At 40.5% G+C, this 25,446-nt stretch overlaps 2 protein-coding genes across 2 annotated transcripts; one reads left to right on the top strand and one right to left on the bottom strand.

The window, feature by feature from the left end:
- Window positions 1–3,373: 3,373 nt before the first annotated feature.
- On the top strand, window positions 3,374–11,806 carry LOC122058448 (increased DNA methylation 2-like). Its single transcript, XM_042621140.1, has 3 exons — window positions 3,374–3,839; window positions 9,488–10,536; window positions 10,926–11,806. The coding sequence occupies exons 2-3, from the start codon at window positions 9,519–9,521 to the stop codon at window positions 11,174–11,176; spliced, it is 1,269 nt and encodes a 422-aa protein (XP_042477074.1). The 5' UTR covers window positions 3,374–3,839; window positions 9,488–9,518; the 3' UTR covers window positions 11,177–11,806.
- Window positions 11,807–12,291: 485 nt separating this feature from the next.
- LOC122094819 (ATP-dependent (S)-NAD(P)H-hydrate dehydratase-like) lies at window positions 12,292–22,295 on the bottom strand. Its single transcript, XM_042665414.1, has 12 exons — window positions 22,270–22,295; window positions 21,858–22,063; window positions 20,683–20,759; window positions 20,458–20,567; window positions 20,252–20,366; window positions 18,610–18,672; window positions 18,298–18,461; window positions 15,213–15,274; window positions 14,342–14,408; window positions 12,921–12,986; window positions 12,680–12,799; window positions 12,292–12,606 (listed from the first exon to the last, which is right to left on the bottom strand). Exons 1-12 carry the CDS (start codon window positions 22,293–22,295, stop codon window positions 12,579–12,581), a joined length of 1,104 nt encoding a protein of 367 aa, XP_042521348.1. The 3' UTR covers window positions 12,292–12,578.
- Window positions 22,296–25,446: the final 3,151 nt, after the last annotated feature.

Below are 25,446 nucleotides of genomic sequence, written 5' to 3'. Positions count from 1 at the left end.
CGAAGGCTGGCCTTGAACGCCTCCTTATACAAGCACAGCTCCTTGGAGTTTCGATAGCTAGCTCGGTCAAATGGTCTAGGCAGCCGGAGCTCGAAAGCGTCCGAGACACCAAAGGAAGCCCTCAGCTCCTCTAGTTCTGGCTTGTCCATCATGGATACGATGTTGAGAGCCTCCACTTCTAAGGGCTCCTGGGTCTGAGCTCGGGAATCGAGCACCCTCTCCCTAAATCCAGCATCATTTGAGCCACCCTCGGACCCAGACGACGAGGCCGCGGACGATGAGTCACGGGAAGAGGGAGAGTCGGTGGAATCCGAGGACATCCCTCGGACCTCCCCTGGACTCCTATGCCTACGGTGTGACTTCGTCCTCTCGGAGGACGATGGGCTGTAGCCCGACGAGCAAGACATGAACTTACTTTTGGGTGTCGCTAAACTAAGGGAAATCGGTACGAGGGGCGAGCTCTTTGAAAGGAACACCAAGACCGAAGGTGAGCTCTTCGAAGGAAAAAAGAAAAGTGCCCCACAAATGGACCCCTGCACTTTATAGATGGGGAGGAAAACGGTACGACTACCCAAGCACTAATGGAGCCGCTATGTCAGAGTACGAACCCTTGAGTTTTGCGCCTGAACGGACCTGACCGAAGGTCCCTGCCTCGGTTGGGAGTTCAGGCCAAGGCCGAACGGACCTAACTGAAGGTCCTTGCCTCGGTTGGGAGTTCAGGCCAAGGCCGAATGGACCTGACCGAAGGTCCATGCCTCGGTTGGGAGTTCAGGCCAAGGCCGAACGGACCTGACCGAAGGTCCCTACCTCGGTTGGGAGTTCAGGCCAAGGCCGAACGGACCTGACCGAAGGTCCTCGCTCGGTTGGGAGTTCTGGCCAAGGCCGAACGGACCTGACCGAAGGTCCTCACCTCGGATTGGGAGTTTGGCCAAAACCAAACGAACCTGACCGAGGGTCCCCCTTATTCGTTGGGAGTTCGTCCAAAGCCAAACATACCCGATCGAGGGTCCTCACCTCGGATTGGGAGTTCGGCCAAAGCTAAACGGACCTGACCGAGGGTCCCCACCTCAGATTGGGAGTTCAGCCAAAGCCGAACAGACCTGACCGAAGGTCCTCACCTCGGATTGGGAGTTCGGCCAAAGCCAAACGGACCTGACCGAAGGTCCCCCTCTCGGCTGGGGGCTCGGAGCAAGGCCAAAGCCGAACGGACCTGACCGAAGGTCCCCCTCTCGGCTGGGGGCTCGGAGCAAGGCCAAAGCCGAACGGACCTGACCGAAGGTCCCCCTCTCGGTTGGGAGTTCGGCCAAAGCTGATCGAACTTGACTGAGGGTCCTCACCTAGGGTTGGGAGTTTGACCAAAGTCGAATGGACCTAACCGAGGGTCCCCCTCTCGATTGGGAGTTCAGCCAAAGCCGAACGAACCTGACCGAAGGTCCCCCTCTAGGTTGGGAGTTCGGCCAAAGCCGAATAGACCTGACCGAAGGTCCTCACCTCGGATTGGGAGTTTGGCCAAAACCGAACGGACCTGACTGAAGGTCCCCCTCTTGATTGAGAGTTCGACCAAAGCCGAACAGGCCCGATCGAGGGTCCTCACCTCGGATTGGGAGTTCGGCCAAAGCCGAACAGACCTGACTGAAGGTCCTCACCTCGGATTGGGAGTTCGACCAAAGCAGAATGGACCTGACCGAGGGTCCCCCTCTCGGCTGGGGGCTCAGAGTAAGGCCAAAGCCGAACGGACCTGACCGAAGGTCCCCCTCTCGGTTGGGAGTTCGGCCAAAGCCGAACGGACTTGACCGAAGGTCCTCACCCGGATTGGGAGTTCATCCAAAGCCAAACGGACCTGATCGAGGGTCCCCACCTCGGATTGGGAGTTCGGCCAAAGCCGAACAGACTTGACCGAAGGTCCTCACCTAGGATTGGGAGTTCGGCCAAAGTCGACGGACCTGACTGAGGGTCCCCCTCTCGGCTGGGGGCTCGGAGCAAGGCCAAAGCCGAACGGACCTGACCGAAGGTCTTCCTCACCTCGGCTGGGGGCTCAGGGTAAGGCCGAGCCGAGCCGACCGAAGGTCTTTACCCTGGCTGACCGCAGGCCTCGGTCGCAAGTAGGGCTAAAGCCGAAGGAATAAGGCCGAAGATAAAAAAAAAAAGAGGAAAAAATTATAATTACGAAAATTTGGTTACTCCCACAGTAAGAGACTCCTAGCGGGAGTAAGGGGGCTCCTGATACAGCCAAATCAATCGCTCAGTAGGGTGAGGGCACGCTCGCCCATCGGGGATACAGCCAAATCAATCTCTCAGTAGGGTGAGGGCACACATCGCCCATTGGGACACGTGTCGTCCACCAGATAGGGAGTACAAAGACTCTATCACGTCGTTTGCATGAAGGGAATATTCCCCACAAGAAGGACGGACGTATTGGAGTGGGACTCGGAAAGGGAGGAAGGTGGACCCAAGAAGGACAAGGGGAAGGCAAGAGGAAACCCTAGACCCGAGGAACCTTATAAAAGGGCCCGAGAAGAAGGAAGAAGGTAAGTATCAATACCCACACCATTACTCCCATACTGAAAATTGTGCGGCCGACCCTAACTTGAGCGTCGGAGGACTAACCCCGGACAAAGCTCCGGGCCTCTGCCGCTTGTGTTTGTGCAGGATCAACTCGTACGGGGGTTTTGGCAGCAACAGGGTTAAAGCGTCATTTCATAGCATCATTTAATAGAGAATGACGACAGGGGTCTAAACGTAATTTGGTATTAAACAGGAAGTGTTCCTATAATACTGGCATTCTCTAGGGGTGGCACTGTAAATAACCCATATTTTTATGTTTCTAAATTACCATTTTTATCAAGAAAAACTATTGGATCTTTCCTCATTACAAGTTATGAAAGTAAGATTTCATTATGGTTTAAACCCAAAAATGAACTGAACTAAATCAATCTTAATCTGATAGTAGAAAATTAAAAAGAAAAGAAAAAACCGAAATCATACATACTAAAATCAAAACTGACCGATAACCAAAGTTTCTTAACAATTTGATTTTGGCCTCAACTCATTCTCATACCAAAACCAAGACTAAATATAATTGATCCTATCTCTGCTTCATTAGTGATAGTAATCAAGGAAACATTTAGTTCAGATCCCTCCATGAAAGATGGGTCCAAAGGGTGGGAAGTAGCACAAATAGAAGATAGATGGTTAACAATATCCACCACAAAGTCTAACCTTATTCCATTGGGTGCCTACAATTATGCTTTGCCAAAGTAAAAAAAAACCTAGTATTTCAATCACTATCATATATGTAAAAGTGCCAGGGAAGTCCCAACTCCCAAGTCCAAAGAACCTATCAAAGTATCAAACTCAGTTTCATTGGTGGGCGAAATTGAAATGGGCTACTTTCGATCCTGAAGTAACGTTTTTGGGTATATCAATTTATTACATATCGACAGAAAGAATAGCAAGAGCATCCCGTGGCACTATAAATTCCAAAGAATGTATGGTCTTTTTCAGTCAAGAACTCAAGATGATGTTGAGAGTCTTGAGAGATGCCTGCGTTCTTTTCTCCTAAAATCTATTAGTTGGCACTTGGCAGCGACAATTTGAAAAAGGGTAATAGAAAGTCGCTAGCTACTTGGGTAGCTTCTTTCTTCCCCACAGGCCTTGTGCTGCGTTCCATTCTTTGCTCGCTACTGCAAGCTGCATCTCAGGGACAGGGTTCAGCATCCGCCACAAAATTTTGAGTTGCCCCCTTCCTTATTTTGTCAAATTTTCAAGGGTTTTTCTACTTGTAGCTCTGGTATGAAGGTCTCGCACCGAATGGGTTGTATCGCTTCTTAGTATCAAAGGTATGTGCACTCGTCTTTGTTCTTTCCTGCTCTTCATCTTCAATCTCCCTCTTTGATCCAGTTTTGGAATTCACTTTTACTGCCTAAAATGATGTGTTCGCTTTGGGCCTCAGCCTGCTGCTTCTTTCGTCTTCATAATTTCCCTTTGGAAGAGTTCTGTGCTTTGTGGAGGGAGTAGTCTCGTCCCACATTCCTCTATCTTAGGGTTTCCTACTTTGTTTTTGTATCATATTATTTTTCTTTTGGAAGTTGAAAATTAGAGTCCTGGTGTGGAATGAGGCTAAGTTTGTTGTTGTGTTGGACACTGGAATGATCTTTTGTCAGCTATTTGTTTCGATTAGTACGTATTTATGTTTGCCTATGCAATTGTTGGTAGGTTTGGATTGGTTTAACTAATTTAGTATAAGAATTGCTATTCAATTTGTTTCTTCTTTCGAGTACTGCGACTGCCTGTTGATTTATATGATCAGCTACCAATGGTAGAAGATACTGTAGTTTTAAATGTATTGGTATAGAGTTATGACCGGACATACAAATTGGAAACACTGATTGTTCCTCTTTGCTTGCATTTTGTTTAATTCGACTTATTTCTATTTAAATGACCAATCTCTCTCTAAATGAGCATTGACATGACACATAATGAAGGGAATGAATGATACTCACTGTAGTTGGTAAGTTGAATCATCCTGCCAATGAGTTATCCTGGGAATATATTTCTTGCTTGTCATTTTAAGGGTCTTGGCAGAGGTGATAAATAACTTTTCTTGCCCTAGGACATCAATTTTTAAGTTGAACAAAATCTGTTCCCCATCCCTAATCCTTTCCCTCTCAGATTTTGGTGGCTGTGGTCTTACCTTAGGGTGACCCGTCTTGCTGAATCTGAGCTCCATATCTTGCTGGATTTCAAAGTCACTTTCAGATCCGATTCTTCCTCCATCAGCAGGTCAAGTTCAGATATTTAGATTCAGACCCCAGTCTGTTGCTTTGAAATATTTATGGCTGAAATCCAGAGATCGTAGGGCCAACTATCTCCTCTTAAAATCTTACCTTGATCGGAGCCTTGGATGAGGAGTTGGATCCATCGCAAGGGGCTTCCTACCGCTGGCCTGTACTTTCGAGAGGTTCTTTATTAAAGAGGGCTTTCTATTTTTACGCCATAAGTACCCTTGTGCTTCTTGTTTATTACAATTATGTTCATCAATTACAATTGCTTCCAACTCTGTCCCCTTACAAAAAATGTAAAGGATAGTTGTGTCCTAACCCACATGCACCTTCCAAAATTAACCTTTTACAATTCTGATCTATTACAAGATTGCCACTTTGTTATAATTATGAAATTGCCACTAATTCTTGCAATTGAGTTATTTGGTGCTTGGCTGGGTCCATAGCGGTTTGTGACCTGGGTGTTATTTTATTCGTTGATGAAGGTAGAGTGACAATTTCATTTCACGGTTTATGGTGGATATGTTAACAAAGACCAACGAGATCATCATCGAGTCTGAGGATGATGTCTCATCAAAATCTCCAGTTCTCAGTATTATGATGGTGCTTATTGTGAAGTGATTAATTCTTCTCATTGCATTTACTAATTGGGTCGAGAGTGATTGGAAGAACTAAGAGGCATAGTTGATTGCAACAAATTTTTTTACACCTACAACCTTCTCACATGCACCAGACATTTGCTCTTTTAAGGATTGGTTGACGAAGTATGCTTATAGTCAAAGAAGGTGATACCAACAGTGCATCCACAGGCTGAGCTGAATGGATTCAACACAAGAGGAAGACCACTCTGATGTAGGACAACAAGTAATGGTCAATGGAGATGAGACGGTTATTATGGGTGGAGCAACAACAGACTCTACTACAACGCTGAATATTCTATGCATTGAATTTTTTATTCCCCACATATTTCAAGACACATATGTAACATCGAAGCTTCATATCTTGATTTTGTTCAGGTTGAGGCTAGGAGCAGTTCACCCCTATTCATGCCCTTCTATTTCTACTGTTCATCGAAACTCGTGGGGGAGTTTTCCTCAACAACGGGTGAATTGATGCAAGAACACTTCCTTGGACCCGCCCAAACCCGTTGGGTAGCCCAAATGCAGATGAACTAGGTCCCAATTTAGTTTTGGTCTAGTAGGATATTAGTTGTTTATTTATTTATTTGGATTTCTCTTGTAATATTTTGTTTTACTTAGGCTAGAGTTCCATTTCAATTTTAGTTCTAGAGTTTGATCCCATTATAGTTTTAGATTGGGTTAAATAATTGGGAGATAGAGTTTGATTTTACTTCTATTTCAGCAGTAGACTACAGTTAGGAAACTTTCATTTTATTTATTTATTTTTATTTTTTTTAAATATGCTTGTGACCCAAGTCATTGGGAAGATTTGATAATGGAATGAAATTGAGATTGGGTTTAGTGCTTGTTGGCCATCGTGCTCTTCTCCCTTCTTCCTTCTCTCCCCTCTGCTTACGACTTCTTCTATCTTCCCTATCTTCATCTTAGTATACTTTTGTCGACTCCCTATTCTGATTATTTCCAACCATGGTACAGTCTCCCATGATTGGGTATCAATCTCCTCCATCTCTAATCCTTTCTCTCTCAGATTTTGGGGGTTGAGGTCTTCCTTCTCTCCCCTCTCCTTATGACTTCTTCTATCTTCCCTATCTTCATCTTAGTATACTTTCGTGGACTACCTATTCTGATTATTTCCAACCATGGTACAGTCTCCCATCATTGGGTATCAATCTCCTCCATCTCTAATCCTTTCTCTCTAAGATTTTGGGGGTTGAGGTCTTCCTTAGGGCAACCCATCTTGTTGAACCTGAGCTCCATATCTTGTTGGATTTCAAAGTACTATTGCAACATGTGGGCGAGCCTGTGGCACAACGGTTAAGTTGCACTATTGCAACATGTTGGTCACAGGTTCAAAACTTGGAAACAGCTTCTTCGGCAAAGCAGGGGCTAAGGCTGCGTACACTTGCCCCTCCCAGACCCTGCAGTAGCGGGAGCCTCGTGCACTGGGTTGCTCTTTCTTAGATCTGATTCTTCCTCCATTACCAGGTCAAGTTTCAGATATTTAGATTCAGACCCCAGGCTGTTGCTTTGAAGGATTGTTGGCTGAAATTCAGAGATCTTAGGGCCAACTATCTCCTCTTAAAATCTTACCTTGATTGGAGCCTAGGGTGAAGAGTTGGATCCATCGCAAGGGGGCTTCCTACCACTGGCCTGTACTTTCGAGAGGTTGGAGAAGACAACCTCAATCGGGTTCTTTATTAAAGAGGGCTTTCTATTGTAATGCCATAAATACCCTTGTGCTTCTTGTTAATTCCATAAGATTGCCACTCCCTCTTTGCAACTTTGTTGTAATTACAGAACTGTCACTAATTCTTGCCATTGAGTTATCTAGTGCTTGGGTGGGCGCATAGACCATATTGGTCCCAAGTAGGGTTTTGTGTGCCGGTTCCACTTCTATGCTCTTGCCTAACTTGTTACTTATCATAATTAACTGTTTGATGTTATAGTAGTCATGATGCCAATTCAGTGCCCATCTGCTCTGGCACCTTTAGCAGTGCATGGGAGGAGGCATGGCAACAATGTATATGAGTGGCATATATTGCATTCTGGACCTAAATTTATACTTATGAGTTCTTTATATTTTATGTATTCTCTAGTTTCTTTTATTAAATTTTTAGTAGTTTTTCTTTTCTTGGGTCTATTTATCTTGATAATTGAGGTGACTAGATGCCTAGAGCATCGAGGAGCGACTTGTTGCTGGGGCAATGCCTTGACGGAACTATGATTTAGATTCTTGCAGTCAGTAATTGTGCAGAAATAGCTGACTGGATAACCTTGCCAAGGCTGAGGTTTAGGGTCCAAGCCCCTTCTTTCTTCCACTCCTGGCTTCATTGTTTATGGTAATGAGTGGAGGTCAAAAGGGCCCCACAGGCAGCAAACACCATTGTGCGTTTTAGTTTTCCAGCAGGCTTCGAAGTGCTATTTCTATGACTATAAGTACCTAGCTAGTGTGCTAGCATTTTCCGCAGGCTGCTAGTTTAGCGCACAGTGTACTAGTGAATAGGAAAAGCTGATTAAAATTGCTAATGGAGGATGGAGTTTGATGATATAACATGGTTGGTGTCTCACCCTTATTTCCTTCTCCAGAGAAAGGACTTTGTTCCTTGCTGGGGAGCTATTCTAAAACAAAAAAATTAAATTTAGTTAAATCTGTTATCTTTATGTTCTCACCGATACCTAATTGTTAATGAACCTGAACGTAAGTCCAATTCCCTCCATTTCTATCTAGGCAATTCTTACTTGTTTATCGGGAACTGATCTAGCTCGTGAGATATATGATACATTCTTGATCATCCCTCATACTAGTCTTCTCAGTTGGAACCAGAAATGGATTGTCTCCTCTAGGCACTTTTGGAAGGTTGGGAGTGTGAACATACACACTTCCCCAGTCCTTACGAAAATCCCACTCCAATCTGTCATAAGCTTTCATCATGTCTAGGACTCTAGCTTCAAGATTACATTATGGCCAAAGCATCTTCTATCAAGATCCTGCACCAGTTTGTGGGGCAAGTCAATATTTTGTTAGATTGACTTCCCCTGAATAAAAACACAAGCGTTTGTCAGTAAAGCCAGCTTTTAGTGAAGATATGCTCATGCTGCATGAGGAGCGGCAAAAGGTAGCTTTGCTCATGAGTTAGTGGTCAAGCGGAAAAGGACCTGCTAGCTTCGTTTCTTTCTGGAACAGTCTTCGGAGGATGAAACTCTTCTTAATTAAGATTTCAATGCCTCAAAACAGCTTCTGATTTATCTTACGATTCGGATTTGAATGGAGATGCTCCTTCGGGAGATGAGTATCGAGTGTGTCGGCTCTAAGTGGCGAGTCTAGCTGTGCCTTTCTGGTTTCCTCACAAAGGAGTATTGTATTGGGATATACATTGTGGAAAGTGGATTAGGGAGAGATATCAAGGAAAGCAGGATTGCTTTCAACCGCGTTGTTGTGCAGTAGCCATAACGTGAGTACAGGTGGCAGCTTTGATAAGCATATACCTTTGCCGCATCCGATATCCCTAACCAGAGGAAGCCAACAATGAGGGAAGGTCATCATATATCACTTCTTTAAATGCAGCGTCTCGATGGATTCCCATTTGTTTTGGTTGCTGATATTTGAACTAACTTTGGCTAGTCTACTCAAGGACAAGGCATTCTAAAGTTAAACTTGGTGTTGCTTGTGAATTTCTCTTGTGCCTTGGGGAGTTACTTAGAAGTACTTGTACTTGAACCTCCTACATGCACCTCATAGTTTTAACAGAACAAGGTATAGAGTAATTACGGAACACTTGCACACAGTTACTGTGAAGTTCATGCATTACCAAAGTGGGTGTTAATTCTAAATATTTGTCACCGTCAATTCAAACTCAGAAATAACCCCCAAGGCCACAGCTGGTACAATGCTACACAGAATTTTTTTTGGATGAATAAAAGAAATCAATTAAATAAAACCCCCCCTTTACTTACTACTAACAACACTCAGAGTTATTGTCCTAGAGAACTTTATGATTTTGGGGATTAACTGGAAAAAAAATCATTATTGTCCATTTCTTGAATCGATGCTTTCTTTTCTTGCAGATTTTTATCTATGTATATATAGATCTGGGACATGGAGAGCTTGTTTGAGGCTGCAGAATCTCTCAGTTCCATGGCATTTCAATCTTCGGATGTGCCCAATCACATGACAACGACTGATGACCAGAATTTCCTCTTGCGATTTATCATGGGTACATACTTTGGACCTGATCTTAAGGCTGATAGGCCCAAAAAATCAGCTCTGCAAAGGATGGCAGAGCGACTTCCACCATATACTTCTGACCAACTGGCTGGTTCTCACATAAAAACAGTAGAAGTAGAGCGGATATATTACTATGTGCTTAGGAAGGCAGATCAATCTGTTGTAGTGAGGGTACCATTGTTGCACCAGTTCTTCCTAGGTAATCTCTCCATTCCAGCAGCGGATACTCATACTAATAACCTTCAGTTTCCTGACCTTTTTCCTGGTCATTTGCATGCCCACTCACGGTTCAAAAACCGATATAAAATCATCGAGAACATTGTATTCATTAACGACCCAGAGATCTCTTACATTAAACCTGATGATGTAGAAAGGTTTAAGAGGCTAACTGGGCTTGAGGATTTGCTGCTGGATAGAGATGCTGCAAGGTCACTTTCAGGTGTTCATGTTGGTGGACATATGGATTCAACTGTGGTACTGCAGGAGTTTAATGAAGGGTTGTCCCTCAGAAGGTCTTCTCGTAATTCCCAGAAAAGGCAACGAGGGAATGGCCATCCTGAGTTTGATGAAGAGACCTTGTCACCCATTCATAATGTGGAAATTTTCAATGGCATACCATTTAGCACACCCCTGCCATCCAGCAGTAGGGCATCAACTGCAGTAAAAGCAGGGCTGGGGGAAACAATTGGGCCGGCCATGATTTTTCTACCTTCTCATCCAAGTATGGAAGAGTGGGATAACATTGTAGCTGCTACCAAGAATGGAATTGCTCTGACAGGGAGTGCTGCTGAGAGGCAGGCTGGACCACTTATTGGACTCGTGGACATCGGTGTCTGTGATGATGCATATTTATTTCGCATATCCCTCCCAGGTGTGAGAAAGGTTGAAAGTAAGTTGGATATCGGTAGAAATTTTGATCAATTTCAAAGTCCTGATTGTTTTACAATGTTAATAAGATGTTAGTAGTGTCTCAGTACAATGCTTATTCTTTTCTTTCATGGTATAGTAATCACTAGTTTCCAGGAAAGAAGGGTAATGGTCATATGAGTACGCTTAATTGAAGCTCACATTCAATCCAACCCCCCCCCCCCCCCCCCCTCTCTTAAGGAGAAAAGAAGAGAGAACTCACTCTTTAACCCCCTTATCTCATGATGTTGATTTATTTCTTCGAAAGTTTTCATGTTAATGTGAGATATAGTAGCTTATGGTAATCTACCGTTGGCTCTTACAATCTGGTTTTACAGTTAAGTGGTCTGACTGTTAACTTCATATTTTCAGGGGAATTCAGTTGTGAAGTTGAGTCAGATGGGCGAGTTCTGATAAAGGGTGTAACCACAACAGGGGAGAAAGTGGTGTACAAGGACTCACAGGCTTTTGAGATGCAAACACAATATCTTTGTCCATCAGGATCCTTCTCTGTCTCATTCAAGCTGCCAGGACCTGTAGAGCCCCGAGAATTCTCTGGTAATTTTGGAGCTGATGGGATTCTGGAGGGTATTGTGATGAAAGAGCGATCACGAAGACTCTAGTTGTTCATATATCAGGTTGGTTCAGGCTCTGGCAAGTTTCTGAGCTATCGTTTTATGGTAGTCATGGGTTCAATTTTTGCCAAAGGATGAGGTCATGTGAAAGCTCAGTTTTGGTGCTGAAGTTATGAATATCCCAACCCAGAAAAAAAAAACCTTAAATTAAGCCGAGACAGAAACTGTGAAGCTTTTTTTTTTCTTCTGTTTTTTGGGTGGGTGGGGGTGGTAGTGGGGACGGTTGAGATTGATAAGTCTATGGTACCCACTTGGTACCCACACCTAGTAGCCTTGATTCAAATTCAACATGAGGGGCTTTACGCTGGACATTTTCCATTTTCCTCTCCAGAATGCTTCAAAACGAAGTTAGGAATAACCCAACTTTATCAAAATGAGGGATGCTCGGCTCAAGTTTTCCCCTTTAGTGCAGGTTGGGAAAATTTGAAGAGGTGTTAAAGAAGAGATTGCCCCTTGATAGAAACTTCTTTTGGGGTGATGTTTTTGGCTGCATTTCCTTCCTCTTTGATATCTGGAATCATTTGATATGAGAATGCTATGAATTCCTTTAGACATAATATTGTAGTTTTCATGGGCAGTTTGATCCTTAACATAAAGCTCTTTTTCATTTTTTCCTTATTTCCATATCAATAGTTGACCCCAAATGTTAGGTCAATTAATATCATAAAAGGCTCATACTCTTGGGTAGAAGTTAATAGCTGAAGAGGAAATAGATTACATATAGTTTTGTGGATTCTTACCCGAACCTCTTAACCAATTCCATGTAGTGTTGGAAACTTGTGTCTCCACATGGTTCCAATTAAAAGGCCTACTCAGCCATGAAAACTGAGCAGGTTTCTTTCACTTGTTCTTATGGGCAATTGTATAGTTTTGTCTTCCTTGGTTCTCTTCCCCCTCCCTCCCTCTCAGGTTATGGCATGTTTTGAGCCTGAGAAATTGTCTGTAGTAGACAGTGAAATTGGTGCGTAGCTATTCATTGGTATGGTGAGACTGAGAAAACACCTCCTACACTATATGGTAACTTGACCTTCCAGAAGGCACATGTAAGAGGACAGCAACAGTCAAGGTGCTAATATGCTTCCAAGCGACACTGCCCATTTGGCTGATGGTAAATTGCTTGTATAAATTTATTTACTTCTGATACTGGTAACAATCAAGAAAGACCTAGATTACATGTAACCACAGAAAATCTTTAGGAAAGGAGGGATTTTTTATTTTTCTCTTCCACAGAAATTTTGGATACATCACAGATCTCTCACAAATAGATGGATCAAAATATGAAGGAATACAAAACTTTGATAGAAAGCGCGAATCCAAGCTCATCAGTCATAACCCTTCAAAGTTCATCACTGGCGCCACCCAGGACCACAGAATCAGTTCATCAACATTGTCAACTGGCTGGGCAGATGTCCTCCAAACTGTAAGAAAGCAAAGGTCAGCAGAGTAACTTTAATTTCTCAGATGAAGATGTCCTAGTAATAAGTTAACAACCTCTTCCCTAAGCACTCAATGATGTCTGTGGTGAGAGTTCCTCTTTTCTTACTCTCAAAGGCAGCTTTTCTTAACAGTGCTGATGCAGCAATGCACCCCAGAACCATTGGATTTGGTGTACTTCAAAGAAACAGAACCAGAGAACCACCAGAGTAAGGTACATAAACGAATAGTAGTCAACCATGTAAGTTCCAGCACTAGGCGCTTCTAGTTCTAGGTCTTGATATGATTGATAACTTACCTGCCACTTGAGTCTTCTTCTAGAGATAGCATCTGTTGACAAGCCCAAGATGAAAATACAGCAACACTGACACCAGAAGGGTTAAATTTTAAGAGAATGCTATGAGTTTGGAAATAAGCGTTTTGCAGCTCTCAAGAGCACCATTTCTGAACACCAATGCAGCCATTTCAGATTACAAATTTCTAAAATTCAGAGTCCTTTATTGATTTAAAATGATCCAACGCATCAGGATCAGAAAACAGTATAGTTCGAAGAATAATACCAACATACAATGATTCAATTAAAGAACAAAAATTGCCAATGCTATATAAATTAAAAAGTTAATGATCTGGCACATCCAAGATCTTCAATCAACACATGCAAAAAATAAATAAAAGAAAAAGGTAGTTATCCCCGTAACAGTTGAAGGCAATGTTTCCAAAAATCACAAGATAAATATGAATCATCCATCTTCACGTTTTGTTGTTTAATCTAAACTGTCTGTTCCCACTCACAGTTGGGAAAATGCACGGTGATGTCCAGAGTACCAGTATACATGCATAGACATACAAGGAGTGTATGCGAATACCAGAAGTGGTATTTGGTTGAATTAGACTTTGAAATTTGACACATGGTTAATCCAGACCATGTCATATCTATCCAATGGTTGGAATGAACGTATCGTCTATCCATGTGGATAGATGCCTTGTGGCAATTGGAAATAATAAGACTTTGCGACAATGATAATTACCATGAACCCTGAAAATACAGTTAGTCCGAATCATTATCGGTCTCGGCCAATTCAACCGATCTGATTCTGATCCTCGAATCGAGGCGATAATCATAATGGATAAGATTTCATAATCTATTAGGAGTTTACTATGTTGCCTTAAAAACAAACACATTGTAATATGAACTGAAATGCCTCAAACAAACTTTTCATCAACATACAACAACAACAACAACAAACAACTTAGCCTTATCCCAACTAAATGTGGTCAGCTACATGGATCCTTACCTTCCGATCAACTCAATTTGAGGTCATACGTGATACCAAAGGATTGAAGTGGTTCCTTTTTTTCTTAAAACTTATTTTCTTATTTCTAAAATTTTATATAATAAAAAAAGGGACATATTTGTCTGCATTATGAGTTCATTGAGTTGGCATGTCTGCCAGCAATTTCACAAGTTCAGTCAGATGCAGGGAAAACGTACATCTTATATATATATATATATATATAAATAAGTTTCTCTACTTAAAAATAAGAATGAATTTCAAATCGGTTAATAATTTATAATTTATTGATCCTTCTGAAGATTCACATCCTTGGTTAACAAGAAAAGACACATCCTGAAGTGCAAGACAAATGTAAATTAAAGAAAGAACTAGCAAAGGAATACAAACTAGATATTGGTTAAAAGCATTCTCTATGGTAACAAGCCTTACAGAAAGGATATCACCCTGGCCACCACACCGCCGTGGGGATCCAAATGTGCTCACCATATTCACTGTACCATTGAAAGTCAGAGCTTCAGAGTCTCTAAAGATGATCATAACTTATAGAACATAGAAAACCTGAACAGTGAGTAATATGTGTCCAGAAAGAAGTAAATTAAGGCAGTCGGATGCATGGATAAAACCAAATAAACTAAGTGGAATTCCAGTCTACGGCAATGAAGCTTAAATTTAACTCAGATTTATCACAAATTTCCCATAGAAAAAAACCTTCTTCGTGCTTAGTAAACAAATTCTGCTTGAGCACAGGAGTGACAGGATGTGACATGGCACTCAAAACATCCTATCCCACATAGAAGATTCTTCTTGAATGGACATATAAACCAATCATCCAGAATGACTAACACAACAACCGACTCATAAATCTTCTTGATAGATTACCTCAAACAGATAACTGAACCATCCAATCTCTGTACCTTAAATTTTTTTTTTTTAAAGCAAATTTGAATCTTCTAAATTGTTTCCCATATCTCTGGTGTACCCAAGCTCTTGTGATAGATTAAATGCTTTGAGTGGTTATCCAATCAAAGCAATTGACGATAGTTAGATTTATCAGGATGCTTTAAATATCGATTCCCACCTATTCAGGTAATGCCGCTATTCATGGTCCTCTGTGTTTTCTGTGACTACCCCAATGCCCTTTCATGCCATCAACTTAATCTATTTTATTATGAATTACAAGATATCAATCAAATTTACAGAAATTCATTAGTAAACCATCAGAAAATTGAAAGCAAATGAAGAGAATGTTGAACATCATCTTCAGAAAAAAAATGAACGCCCCCTTATTTTTGTACCTGTCTCACCATCGCTGATGAGATCAGAATTTCCTTTCCGTAGAATCGTTGTCCCACCAATCCTGACCAACAGAGCAATTGTGGTTTAAGAAGGCCAAGGGAACACAAATAACAAAATAGAATACCATTCACATTCATCAGGCACAGTACCAAAATGATGTATAGCATTTGTAACACTAAGCAAAAAATGGATGGAGGAAGGCTACCAGCTTAACTGGTGACAATTAGATGGTATATAAACACATGCAAAGAAAATATTTAGAAATTTAGCCTCTTTTAACAGGCATAATGACCACAAATTCTTTCACCTCCAGCATTCAAACACTAGGCATGAACAACAAGATGACTATTCATGGCCTTCGAACCATTGAATGATCAATGATCAACCAGTCTCAGTCAGAACTGTCGAATTGTCTGAAACAGTTCAATCAGGCTGTTGGGCTACGGGCCATTTTGATGTATAAGGTGATCTGAAAAGTTCATTTGAACATATTTTATGGCCAAGGCTGAAAACACATACCTACAAGATTAATGTGTAAGGCCCATTACGACTACATCATCATATATGTAGCTGAGGAACATATTTCTCTGGACTCTGCGAATACCTGCTACTTGGTGGGTCAATGGGGGCTGAAATTCTGTAACCAGGTAGAGCCCCTGGCCCTGGTTCACATGTCTAGTTTCATTCCAAATCGATTAGCTAAGTGGCCAAACAAAGCATCGGAAAGTCCAGGACTATGGAAGGGTGCATGCCATGGACAGCTAATAAAGCACAACAGAAGATGCCAATACAGGGGAGGATATATGATTGAATTTGATTCCCAAAATTCGACACATTGACAATCCAGACTGTTCCTAGATACCCAATGGTCGGATTTGCCACATCACCCTTCCATGTGATGCAATTAGGTGTGCAGTCCAGAGTAAATTTTGCCTATTTCTTATGTAAAACAACTGTTACTTCTGTAATTTTCAACTTTGACCATTTCGACTGTTTAATCCAGATGGTTGGACCACCACCCTTGTGGAATGGTCAATGTTCAGACTGTTTTGAAATATTTTGACCAAGATAAAGAAATGTGAAAATTAGATGATATAAAAATTTAACCAGATCTCTTGCAATGTGTTGCGCATCCTATTTATCAGGGATCACCTACATTATTACATGAAGCTTAAACCAAATCAAATTGAATTGATGTAGGATCACAAACTCAAAAGTGTTGGGAGGAAATTAGTGTATTGTTAAAAATCTTGGGCTGCTAGAATCAAGACGGGAGGCCATTTCATACAATAAAATTCCAATAATTAGAATTCCCACCCAAACCCTCCTGTGACTTCGCCAGGTTACAGCCCTACTGTTTTGGGAGAAACTTTATGGAGGTTAAAGGAATTGGTTTTGGATGGGAGATATTTTAAACTTTTAGTGCTCGATAATAGATGGACTCGAGAGTTTTCCAGTAAGTGAAACTTTGGGTATTAACAATAGGGACATAGGTTTTACATAGGAATCAGCTACAGATTGAAGAGTAGTCTGCAAATGGGTTTCAAGCTAGGTGGTTGGGAAAAAAATAATGATTTCGCAGATGGACATGCAAGCCTTTTGAAGTGTGTAACGGCTAGCAGCTATAGATGATGTATGAGATTACTGTGGAACTTGAGTTAATGAGAAGGTTGTTTTTTATCACATAATTGAATTTACAATGTTGAAACAGCAAAAGAAGCAGAAATAGTGGGTATTAAAGAAAAGAGAGAAAGAGAAAGGGACAAATCTACAGAGAGCTGTATATTATTCCTAAACACAACATCTTAAAATGATGAGACCTCGTGCTATAAATAATTCCCATAATCTTATATCAACTTATGTCAAGCACAGAAGACATACGTAGAGGATGTACCAAAGTATTTAAGCATCCACTGCTATACATACCCAAGATCAGTAGTCAATATTAACCCCACAATGACTCATACCAGGGAAATCAACAATACTAAAAAAAAAAAAAACTCAATTCAGAAGCCAAACCATCTCAACAGATCTGTTGACATGTACTCATCTAAGTAGTGATGGTACATTTCTTTTTAACTGGAAAAGAAGGGGGGGGGAAGATAAGTAATCAGGTGATAGATCTAATTTTCTGGGATGGGTGATATATAGGCAGCCAAGTCAGTTTATGAGTAGGTTAATGATCTGATACCAACATAAACATACAACGAGTTATCTTCATAGTTTTTAAGGCGGTAAGGCGATAGAGGCGTTTGAGGGTCTTTCGGAGCGCCTAGCGATAAGGCGGGCATAAAGCGTCGCCTTATTGACTAAAGCGTTCCTATGTAATTTTTTTATAAAACCAATCTATTTGGCTCAAATCCTAGTTGAATCCCATTACTCATATGTTAAATAAATATTAAAGGCTCATATTCATACCAATGTAAGATATTCATCAAGAAAACAAATCAATAAAGTGAATAAACTAAGTTCATCTTCATCAATCATCAATCATCAATCATCAATCATCAATCATATTAACATATAATATAAATACATAATTATGAAACAAAATTATAAATATAAAGAAAAGAAGACATAAAAAATACAAGTATTTATTATACTTATCTCTATGATGCCAAAATAAGTGTCTAAGCTCTGAGGTCATCCACTATATTTCTACTCATGTCAAAGAAGAATGAAGCTCATCGTTGTCAGAGCAAACTCACCATTGCTGGAGCAAAATGGTCGCCTAGATCAGTGGTTCTTCCTTGTTCCTTGATTCCTTCTCAAAGCCCTTTCTTAAAACCCTTGACAAAATCCAAACCCTGTTTGTGAATCCTGTTTTTGTTTTGTTTGTTTTGGTTATTTTTGATGGAGTAAAACTGATCTCATACATCTCAAGTGTTAACAAAATCATACACCTACCAATAAAAAATCTATATTTAGAATCTTCATCAAGTAATTTTAAAATGTGTTTAAAAAAAAACCCATAAGGCACCACTTCAAGTAAGGTGGAGCACTGCCTTACCATCTCTAGACCGCATCAGCGCCACCTTACCAGCAAAAATGTCGCCTTACTAGCGCCTTAAAAACTATGGTTACCTTCTTGCCAAAGATAGTAGTTCCTCAGTAGCATCTTCAACACTAACTTCACAATTTAGAACTTTCTGAACAAGGCGTTTATACTCATTCACATTTGGAGTTAGGACAGCTAGGTGGTACCCACTAACAAGATCAAGATTGTTAGTGACAAGGAAGAGTCCATCCTGTGAGAACACATCATTAAAAAAAAAAAAAAAAAAGTAAAGGTAAGGAACCTAGAAATAGATTAGGTATTTATTAATGAGAACAACGAATTGTTTGCCTCTTTTTTTTTTTTTTAAATGCTCCAATGTAAACATGTGAATAACATACCCCATCTACGACAATCGGAATTTCTGATTGCCGCGCAAGCTTCATTATCTCACTAACACAGTCCTGTAGAAGTTATGCAAGTAGTATGGAAATATTTAGTCGTGATATATGGATAGTGGAAGTAAATATCCAAACAAGAATACAGAGTTAAACAAATTCAAGAATCTTCTGCTAAAAAAAGATACAAAAACAAAGAAAAGGAAGAGCAGGAGGCGAAGGAAGAACACGAACTGGAAATAATGAAAAAGCTTAATTCTTTTCTGACTCTATTAAAGCAAATGTATTGTGGCTCCTAGTCATCTTGATGCAGTACCAACAAGGGTTTACACAAGGAGAACCAAGACCAAGGTCGACCCAAATGGCTGAATGGGTCGACCCAGATCTGGTCCAAGTCAGCCCACGGTTTGGGCTGCTGATGGGGTTACTAATTAGTTATTTAGTTTCTATTTTGAAGTCCTAAATTAGTTTTTAATTTCAAGTCATTGTTAGTTTCTAATTTCTGTCTAGACTAGTTTCTATTTTCATTAGATTCTAATTTTTAGTTTTTAGTAACTTCATGTAATCAATTTTTAGTAACTCAGATTTAGTAACTCGGAGTTACTATTACTTGTAAACCCTCCCCATCATTATAAATAAAGATGATGGCTCTTTTAATGAGCCACGATTTGAATTTAAAAAAAAAAAAAAAATCTCTCTTGTTGCTACCGCTGGGTATCAATGGTGGTTCCTTGTGTTTGATCAAGGCCTAGGGGTTGGTGTTTGATCCAATCGACACTCTGCAGCGAGAAGTCCGAGTGGGTTGTTGTTATTTCTGGTCTTATTTATTGGTTCTCTTCTTTAGCGGAACACGTAAGTAATCTGAACTTTTTTGGCAGAAATTTCTGGGTTAAATTCTCTGTTTTCTATTCTTTCGGCCTAGTCTATTTTGGAGTTCTGACCACCCGATGGCTTTGAGATTTTGGTCGATTGTTAGGACCATTAAGAAGAGGACTCGATCCTGTTTTGAGGCAGATCAGACCTCCAGCTCAGTTGCTGTGTAGTAATCTGCAGTCCTGGCCGATATTGATTCTGCCCAGAATTTCTTGTCTGATTTCTGATGCCTGTTGAAGTTGGTTGTTGCTTATATCTTCTCGATGGATTAGACCTTCTAATCAGTATTTAGACTTGTTACTTGTTCCCTAAACTTCTGCTGCTGAAGTTTCTGAAGTATTAGGATCGATGGTCAGATTTCAGAATCTGCTGTCCAGAATTGAGTTCTGATTTGATTTGTCTATTCTAGTGATGTTTTGATTTTGATCGTACTTTATCCAAACTCTATTTCTGTTATTGGATATCCTATTTGTTGGTGCAAACTCTGCCCTTTGAAATTCCAGATTCTGAATTTGGTAATTCTGGGTTTTAAGGACTGTTGGCTGACTAGTACTGGACTGTTGTTGTTGTCTACTGTTGGGTGAATTTTGGTTGTTCTTTGGTTTATAATTTCCTGCAGTTTTGGGACTGGTTTGGTTATCAAATCCATTCCTACATTACATCTCTCAGAAGGAGGCACACCTGCCACCACATAATTATGCCCATTCCCATTTCCAGAAACTAAATCTAGTGAAAAAAAACCAATATAACAAGAAGCCACAAAAGCACACACCAGAAGAAAAGGGTCTCTTCCAAGTCCTGGACCCACAACAAGGCAATCAAATCTCTCCATCCACTTGGAAACCTTAGCGAGAACCTTAGCAAAGATGGATCTTTTCTCATCCTCCCTGAATATATTGTTTCCTGAAAATCAGAACCTGAATAGAATATCCAAATCTGAATAATCAAAGGAATAATAGATTCCAAGCGGCAGTTCACTTTATACTGTAAGATTCTTCCAATACAGGATGCACGATTATCTCTGGGCTATAGCTTTTTATAACTGTGGCAGCATCTTTTGTACAGAAAACATGGGACAAATCTGCACCCTACAAGGCCCATAATAGTTGCAAGTGAATAATATAGAATACACATGCAAAACAATAGCCACATCCAGTTTAGATAATGAAAATGGGGGAAAAGCAAAAGAAGTGGCGCACTGACAATTTTTAATGCTGATATAGCAGCAAAATAGGGAGCTCCTGTGTATTCATGGCAACCACCAATGATAGCTATCTTTCCTGATGAACAACTTTTTAGTGAATAATGATCCATGAAAAGTAAATCATATAGCTTAATTCATTAACGTGGACATAGTATGGTTAGTAATAGGAGTAAGGCTATTAGAATTGAGTAACAGAAGAGTGAGACATTCAGACTAGAGTACCAAAAACAATAAACAAGCATCTTGCATGTTGCAGCCTATGTGGCGTAAGGTAGCACTTGCTCATTCAATTGTGAGATGAGCCACAGAATGGCCTCTATCAATGTAATCAAAACTGGTCTCCCAATCCACCCGGCAAGGCAGGTTGAAACTGGCAGACTGATGACCATACTATGACTTAAACTTAATGGTAGATACCTACTACTACAAACTTATTAATATCAATTAATTTTTTATTCCCTTAAATCTCTCAGTTATTGTTAATTCACTTCGCAACATTTTTCCTCTTAATCTCACTCTTTCGTTAAATGACAGACCAGAGGCTGTGGCTGCACGGATTTCTTGTGTGCAAGCCCACATCTATCCATTCAATAACTTCTTCCTAACCCCCTCCCAACCATTTTGCAAATCCCTTTCTTAACAACTTAGAGAGAGAGGGAGAGCTTATTTTGGCTTTAGCTATGTGTACAGTTTCAGTCAACCCACCTTTTGGTCAATGCCACAAGGGCCATCTCAACAGTTCTATGTATTTTGCCATCCGCATGAGTAGCCCATTCCAGTGAACTAGTTACTGTTCACGTCCTATCTTGAGCTTTTCAGGTCCAAGCTAACTGTAACTTAACATTTTATAGCCCATCTACAGAATATTAGGAATTTAGGAGGTACCATTCCCACCGCGGGGGGGGGGGGGGGGGGGGGAGAGGTGTGTTGATCAGAAACAAGTGAGTTGTGAAACTTGAATTCTCGTAACAACGACCACACATGAATTTCATTGCACAGTGAAATTCAGCAGGAAATCATTTCTTTCCTTGGCCAATAAAATCAAAATTTTCACATCACAATATCCATGGAAATATACATAATTATAAGCAAATTTACAGGAGACACATTCGCTGCAATAACTACGAATATGCTCTAATAGAGTACAAACTACTAAATAGAAGAAGAAGCTGACCTGCCTGGCCTTTGTGTCTACTTGGGTCAAACTGAGTAATTGTTCTTACTATAGTCTCGACATCAGCTTCTAAATGAGTTCCAGCCACAACCTTCGTAGTTTGCATTCTCTCTGCGTGGGTTTGATTTCTGTGACCTCCAAGGGACCTTATCAAGAATTGTTGTCTCCTAACGTTTGCCGAAGAACCCAACACGCAATTTGAATTTCTATTAAAAACAAAAAAAAAACCAAAAAAAAAAAGGCAAAAACAAACAAATTCACACACACAAAATTTGAATGACGCAGATAAGCGAAGAAGGACTGGTGCTATGTTTAATTAGTGTATGAAAAATCTGCAATCCTAAGGGATACAATTAACAGAAAACAAACTAACTAAAATCTAGTTCTTTTACGGGCAAGGGATTACTTAAACCTCAGCTTAGATAATAAAAATTCCATTTTGGATTCACAATCACCAAATAATCAAAATATCCAATTACAATTCGAATTTAGAGACACTTTTGTGGGTTTTTTTTTTTCCTTTCAGTTGCAAGTTTAGCTATACCTAGTCGATGGATGAACAAAAAATCGGCCGTGAATCTCTTGAATTCAGACATAAACCGGACAGCCAAGTAATCGTGAAAGTCCAATTTGTAAACAATAACTGAGATAGATCACAAAGATTTCAGAGGAGCTAAACCAGAAAACATAAATTCATACCTAATGGCGGTAGCGGGGAGAGCGTGGTACGGAGCACAGTTGTTCTAATAGAGTATACTGATTCGACGCTCGCCCACAGAGATGTGAGGCGGGGTCCAGTTCTTCCGCAAACAGCAAACCTAGACCGTTGATCGAATATATAAAGTAAAAAAATAGTTTTTCAAATATCTTTGCTTGTATAGTTGTATCCCAAGCTAACGAGTTACGGTGCAAGGGAAAATAGGTGTGAAGGGAAGAAGAACGGTTGAAGCGAAGGGAGCGAAGATGAAGGAATCGAAGAAGGAGAGCACGACGAAATCGGCGATTGTGGTTGCCGGAGCCCTGGCTTTCGGATGGATGACCATAGAGCTTGCTTTCAAGCCTTTCCTCAAGAAAGCTCGCGACGCCATGGACAAGTCCGATCCTACCCGCGATCCCGACGATTACGAACCCAACGGAGGAGTTCCCAAGTCTACTTTGTCCACCACCACCGACGATGTCTCCGATCGCAATGAACTGAAATAGAACCTTATATCTCTGTATTCGGTTATGGCTTTTATCAGAGTTCACTTTTGATTTTTATGGCTTCGAAATTTCCATCTGTTTTTAGGTCTCAGAGAAGATAAATTTCCCTTATTGTCTTTTAACCTCATAGATTCTGATTTATTAACTAACATCATACACTTCAATAACATGGTTTCGTGAGGAGCAAACCCTGCAAATTGTATATCAGAAAACAGAAATGCTCCGCCCGATTCGCATTGAAGTCACATCGATTCCCTCCGATTAATGATCGGTTTTGATTGATTTTGATCGATTCGGATCGAAAATCGGCCTACTCGGAAGCGGATTCCGAGTTTTAAAACCCTTTGGTCCCAGACTGATTGAAAGCCCCATCCATGGAATTCCAAGCAACAACAACATTTCTTTAAACCATCGTGTCACATATTCCATAATCATCGATCGTGGTACAAGTTTTTTTTTTTTTTTTTCAAAGACTCTTCAGGGCCAAATGTGTTAAGCACTCCAGGGGATAAACCAAGGATTTCGTTATCGGTATTGATATCGGTCTCATTTGATATTGATACGATACGCATTGATATCGGTAAGGATCGGTCAAGTAAAGATTAGGATCGGCTCTTTTTTTCTTTTAATCTGAAAAATTGTAAGAAATTCATAAGCATAAGAATAGCAGAAGAAGAACATTCTGCTTTGAAACTTCAAATCTAGCGGAAACCATTGTGTAGATTTAAATTGAAAGAAACCCAGAAACCATTAGTGGATATATTTTAGCACCATTTTTGGAAACCATTCTTGAGACGGAATTTTAACATATCCCTAAAACTTCATTCTTGTGAATTTTGTGTTAGCCATTTCATGCTTTGACGATGCTGAGTTGTTGTTTTAGTAAATTTCAACTTCAAATGACAATCTTGCACCTCATTTGGAGCAAAAAAAAAAAAAAAAATACAATAGCTGATTCCAGAGAGAAATCCGAGAATTGCTTTTGGAGATCAAAAGGGGCTCGATCTGCTATGTTTGTAAAGAAAATCGCAAAATTTAGCAGGTATAATCTATGGTTCCGGAGAAGAAACCCACATCACCAACACAGATGAATTTAGGAGCAACAACATCAACAAATCTCAGAACCCGACAATCTTAGTGAGCAGTGAAGAACAATATCATCACCGATGCCAAACCAGGAAAGGCAAGATTAAGATTTGAAATGAACAAAGATAAACCCTAAATCTCGAGCTGGAAATTGAAGTGTGCGACCTCACAGGGACGAGGCTAATAAATCTTTAAAGCCTTCAATGACTGTCGAGAGGGAAGAGCGTCTTCCTTGATTTTGTGGCGTGGTTGACTGGGACAATGCTAGAGGTGCCGATGAAGGTATCGTACTCGATACTGATGGACTTGGCAAGGGATTTAGGGAAGGATTTAGAAACCAGGTTCCCAATGATAAATTGTTAAAAAAATATATATTTTGTAAATGGATCAGATCGGATCAGCCGATCTGGATCGGTATCTAATAGTTAGGATGATATCGATACTCGTCTCAGGATCGGTCAGGTATCGGGATCAGTCTCAACTGATACCGATCTGATACGGCTGATCTCGCCAATATAGATCTGATACGGGCGATCCGGCCAATCCGATACGGATACTTGATTCCATGGGATAAACTGCTAAATAATAATCAACAACTCCTCAAGAAACGAAACATTCTTCCCATCTCTCTCTCCCTCCACTATTGTCTGTGGTCACAATGAACCATGATAAATGTGAATCACCGCGAACATAGAAAAACTCAATCTTTATAAATAACATCAAATAACTTGAGGATATAGAATTTATCTGAATGGCTTAACACTTGAATTAAAACAATCACGTATTATAATTTATACATGAACAAAAATCACAAATACTTGGTGGGACGAAGTCATGCCATCGTTTGGTTTCCCTAAGTTCTTAGGCTCCGTTTGATAACGCTTCTGCTGTTTCTGTTTCAAGAAACGGCAGAAACAGAAATTGCTGTTTCTGGAAACAGAAACAGGTAAGAAGGGTGTTTGATAATTCTTGTTTCTGGAAACAGAAACGGGTAAGAAGGTGTTTGATAAATTTTATTTCTGGGAACATTTTGGACAGATAATTCTTTTTTTTTTTTTTGTAAAATGGAACGGAACTGGGAATGGAGTTCCGTCTAATCTCGTTTTTTCAGTTTTTTTTTTCCACTTTTTGTTTTAGAAAAACAGAAACGGACCAAACAAAATATTTCGTTTTTCGTTCCAATAGAACGAAAAAACTCCAGAAACGTTTTTTTAGAACGATACCAAACGGAGCCGTACTTTCTTCAGAAACTCATGACCCTTCATTTTAATCATACCTACAACTACCAAGTACACCTTAT

Source organism: Macadamia integrifolia, chromosome 12 (assembly GCF_013358625.1).
Source record: "Macadamia integrifolia cultivar HAES 741 chromosome 12, SCU_Mint_v3, whole genome shotgun sequence".
NCBI classification, from domain to species: Eukaryota; Viridiplantae; Streptophyta; class Magnoliopsida; order Proteales; family Proteaceae; genus Macadamia; species Macadamia integrifolia.
The sequence above is the reverse complement of the archived record's forward strand: the minus strand, read 5'-3'. Positions and strand labels throughout refer to the sequence as shown.